At 43.0% G+C, this 4,711-nt stretch overlaps 1 protein-coding gene across 2 annotated transcripts in view; it reads left to right on the top strand.

The window, feature by feature from the left end:
• The window catches only part of VCL (vinculin), a 111,896-nt gene extending 107,272 nt beyond the window's left edge, over window positions 1–4,624 (top strand). For both annotated transcript variants that reach the window (XM_003994069.6, XM_003994068.6), the window contains 2 exons: window positions 178–282; window positions 2,512–4,624. In XM_003994069.6, coding sequence (XP_003994118.1) covers window positions 178–282; window positions 2,512–2,658 — 252 coding nt within the window. In that variant the 3' untranslated portion in view covers window positions 2,659–4,624. The remainder of the gene's footprint in view (window positions 1–177; window positions 283–2,511) is intronic.
• Window positions 4,625–4,711: the final 87 nt, after the last annotated feature.

A 4,711-nucleotide genomic window follows, 5' to 3' on the forward strand; every position in this document is an offset into this window, starting at 1 on the left:
CCTTTCTGAACAAAGGGACTATATTGGTCCTAGGGAGAAAGCAAGTGGAATCCTGCTGGTAATTTGTTGAATGCCTTCTGTATTCCAGCCCCTAGGAATACAGAGGTGGACAAGTCTTGCCCTCAAGGAACTTGTGGGTAAGAAAAACATTAGAAACATACTAAATTTTCTTTATAGGTATGTGAGCGAATCCCAACCATAAGCACCCAGCTCAAGATCCTGTCCACCGTGAAGGCTACCATGCTGGGTCGGACCAACATCAGTGATGAAGAATCTGAGCAGGTATGTGTCTGCTGCTTCTGGTGTCGTGCCAGCAGCTTCTTTGCCAATTATAGCAACTTAATTCAGCTTTGGGTAAGTTTTACCCATGATTTGAGTATTCAGTAGGTGGAATGGAGTCTCTCCGAAGGGCATCTGGTTGGAGAGATGCATTCAAAACTTCGAAGGGGAAGTAAAAGTCTTATGCAACTTTGGTCACTTTACAGATGGGAAGTTGAGGCCTAGGGTTAAGCATTGGTAGCAGTTGGGACTCTGCTCAGTTCTTTTTCTCCATGGAATAGGTTTGGCTATCTTGAGGCCTCTAGTCTGTTCACTCCTGCCCATTGTGACCTTTTTGACTGGAGAGAATTTCTCCTTCCTAGCTCACTGGGTGATAAGTACCCTGGGGAGGTTGAATAATGTAGGCTTTTCAGGGGCGTGTGATGAGGCTGAAATGACAGCTCAAAGGAGGTGCTTCTCTCGGTTTCTTTGACAGCATTTGAAATAAGGATGATGGGAGGAGGGTTCTCTTAAGCGATGGCAGCCACTTTTTGGAGTTTGTCCTCTTTCACTGCCTCCTGGAAATGTGGCCCACTATTCAGAAAGTCTTCATCTGAGCACCTGTTCCTCTCCTTACCTCCTCTCTAGTAGGCCCTGCTGTAAGCCAGACTTCCAGTGTCGTCTTACAGTAGGTAGCACAGCTTTTGTTGAACTGCTCAGACAGGCTCATCGTACATGGGCATGCATGTGGCACTCACTGTATTAGGCACTATGAAGGGGGTTTGAAAAAGTCAGACACAGTCCCTCTCCTTGGGGAACTCCGTCCTTGATCTCTGGGCCAGGATACAGAGAACCTACTCCCCTAGTGCCAGTGGTGCTTTCACTACCATATTTCAATCCAGCAGCTCTCACCCTGGCCTTCCTTGTGCACCAGAGGAATTGGATCTTCTCCCCTAACTTCCATGTAATCTAGGCAGGGTTTGGGCACTGGGTTGTTTCCTGTCATGTGATCTCATCTGCCCCCAAGAAAAGGAAGTAGAGAAAACAGGGAAGGAAGAATAGGACTCATAGTTTCAGACCATATCATTTAACCAACAAAAACATATTCTGGGAATATCTACTATGTTCCACCTAATATCCCAAATAAAAAAGGTAGAAAGTGACAGGGTGGTAGAATGAAAAAAAACACAGGACTGCCAGGTCAGAAGTTTTGAGTCCTCATCCTGATTATTGTGTGTTTGGTTGGCAAATCTCTGAGCCTCTCTGGGCCTTGGCCTCTTTGTTGACAGGCATGAAAAGATCAGCTGACCAGGAATTTAAGCCCATAGTTCTCCCTCTCAGAGCCGATGAACCCTCAGAAATTGCATGCACAAATTTTATACACACGAGCATTTTTCGGGGAAGAATCTTTAGACTTCATGAACTCCTCACAGGGTCTGTGGCTCAAAAATAGTTCTGTGGTTTTGTGTGTGTGTGTGTCTCAAATAACAATTAAGAAATAAATTACTGAGCTAATAGATTGTAAGTTCTCTGAGTTTCTATGGTGGAGTACTAGTGTTATCCCAGTCCTGTAAGTTTGTGTTTAGATTTACTGATTTGGATTTTCATCGATTTATATGACAATGGGTTTGTTGATTTGGTTTTTTCACTCCTTATTAGAATTAAATATTTATGAAATATCTCTTGTGCCAGGCACTGTCCTGAGACATAGCAGCGAACAAAACTGAAAAATATCACGGCCCTTATGGAACTTAAATTTTAAATCAGGTAAAAATATCAGATAAAATGAACAACTTAGGTAAAACATACAGTCTATCAGTAATGATGGGTTCTGTGGAGAAAAATGAAGAATTGGAGGATGAAATGCTGTCAGTGGGAAGGTCTTTGTGATTTAAAGTAAAGTGAGCAGGGAATGCCTTACCAAAGATCAGAGCAAAGATCTGGAGGTGAGGGGTGAGCCATGAGGGAAAAGCATTCCAGGTAGAGGGAACAGCAGGAGCATGAGGCAGGAGCTTGTTTGAAGACCAGGAAAAGAGTATGTGCTAGAATCTATCTGCTGGTATAGTACACAATCAGTGATGGCCTTTTTTGGGTTGTTTTTGGTGATTCCCCTACCCCACCAGTGATATGACAAGTGGGGGGATGCCAGCTGCAGGCGGGGTAAACTGCAGTCCACTCCTAGCTTAAGCCAGTCTTGGAGGTTGGACTGCGTCAGGGACTGTGAGTAATGGAGAGTTCTTGCTTTCCTTGCAGGCCACCGAGATGCTGGTTCACAATGCCCAGAACCTCATGCAGTCAGTGAAGGAGACTGTTAGAGAAGCTGAAGCTGCTTCAATCAAAATTCGAACAGATGCTGGATTTACATTGCGCTGGGTTAGAAAGACTCCCTGGTATCAGTAGGCACTTGGTCAAACTTGGCTGGCACAGAAACCCCTACTAAACAGAATGAAATGATTGGAGTCCCAGAAGATGATGAAAATTGCTTAGGGGGTTAAAAGCCACATCCTGGCCTGACGTAACAGAAAGGAATGAGGCCTCTTCACTTTAGAAATCATTTATACTCTTGTCATGGACACTTTGAAATATGTCTCCGTATAAAGCCTGTATTCTCAAACACAGTTAATACTTGTGCACACTCTATCCCAATAGGAAGACTGGGTTTATAGCCCATGGACTTCACATAAGCTCAGAATCCAAGACTGAACACTAGCCAGACACCTGCTCTGCCCTCATTCCCTAGGGGACAGTTCCTTCTTTGCTTCATTCTCCTTGTTCCCCTACCCCCTTCTTCCTGCTAGGCTCCCAAGACCCAGGGCCCAGACAGCTTAGTTAAGAAGGAAATCACTGTGCCTCCAAAATTTGTTTTGGGCTTTCTATATTGCTCCTGACCCTGGCTGTGTACTATCTGGGTCCTTTTCAGAGTGAGCTTCGCTGCTACAAGGGAAGATGGCCTCTGGGGAGCCCCAGTAGGTGGAGCCTGGATTTACTTCTTGCCCTTCCCCAATTTAATCCTTCTAATTTCCCACAGTACAAAACCAAATTTCACTCTCAGGAGGAAATCACAGAATCACATGATTCTGTCTTTACCTTGCCCCTGAGCAGTGTCTGTGCTAGGGAAAATTCCTGTCCTATATCTGGCCTCGGCCTGTCAAGGTAGCCACCCCACAAACACACTGTGTGTCCTGGTGCTTTCTGCTACTGGAGGGGCAGAGTAGCCGGGGCGTGGCCCTGCCCATCTTCCCAGCAGGGTCACTCCCAGGAGCTTCATGCTTTGTCACTGCCTGCAGAGGTCTGTGCTGAGGCCTTAGCATTCATTCGTATCTCTTGTTCTGAGCTGAAATGCTGCATTTAATTTTTAACCAAATCATGTCTCCTGTCCTGGCTTTTGTATTCTACCCTCACCCCCTTCCTAAACAAGATTTTAAAGATATGTGTTTGTTCATTGTAATTTTGAAAGAGCCTTTTTATCCTTTTGAAATTGTCCTAAGAATTGGTGCTTGCCTCCCAGGAATGTTTAAGAGAAAGGCAGTCCTGTCTGAAGGGCACTTCCTACCTAAGGGAGATTGGTACTTGCAGACTGGAATTCTGGCACTGTTGGGAATGAATCAATGAGAAATAGTCCTCAGTATGTTCCTACCTCCCAAGTAACCAAGACCCTGTATCCTCTCCTCCCTCCCAAGTATGAGTGTCCAAGAGAATAATGGGTATAATATTTAATTATCACCATAAATTTCCTATTAGCAAAGTGAGAGAAGAACTTTTCCTTTTTTGCACTTATCACTGCTGTCTAAGCATTGCCCAGCACATGAAATCTTATTTCTTCCCAAAGCCAGAACTGGATGAGTAAAGGAGTAAGAACCCTTGCCTGAATGTCCTTTCTTCTCACCTCCAATATATGTTAAATCTCAACATCGAATGTGTAAAACTTAAGTTGGTACTGTACACTCAGGCTTCCTCTATTTTCTTTTAACTGATGAATATTATTTTTAAGGCCCTCAGCATATTTGTAGTTGCTTACCTGATATAAATGCAATATTAATGCCTTTAAAGTATGAATCTATGCCAAAGATCACCTTTTGTTTTACGAAAGATTACTTAGAGGAAATAAGAAGAATTATGTTTGCTCTCCAAGTTCTTCCAGTGTTTTGAGACACTGGTTTACACTTTATGCCAATGTGCTTTTCTCTTAATATCAGCGCTCAAGACACAGTGAAGCAAGTTAAAAAAAAAAAAAAAATCCCTGAAGACTGATTAGAGACATCACCACTAAAAAACTACATTTATAAGCTAGGATTTGTTATATGCAAATATTTTCTGCCTCTTCTTTTGTTCTGTTTAAAACAATAAAGTGCATTTGTATAAATAATGATTTAAATGATGGATATATTATTTTAGCAAAAACGTTTAGACCAGCTTTCTCCTTTGTTTTGAAAAATAGCCAATGAAACTAATC

Source organism: Felis catus, chromosome D2, assembly GCF_018350175.1.
Source record: "Felis catus isolate Fca126 chromosome D2, F.catus_Fca126_mat1.0, whole genome shotgun sequence".
Taxonomy (NCBI): domain Eukaryota; kingdom Metazoa; phylum Chordata; class Mammalia; order Carnivora; family Felidae; genus Felis; species Felis catus.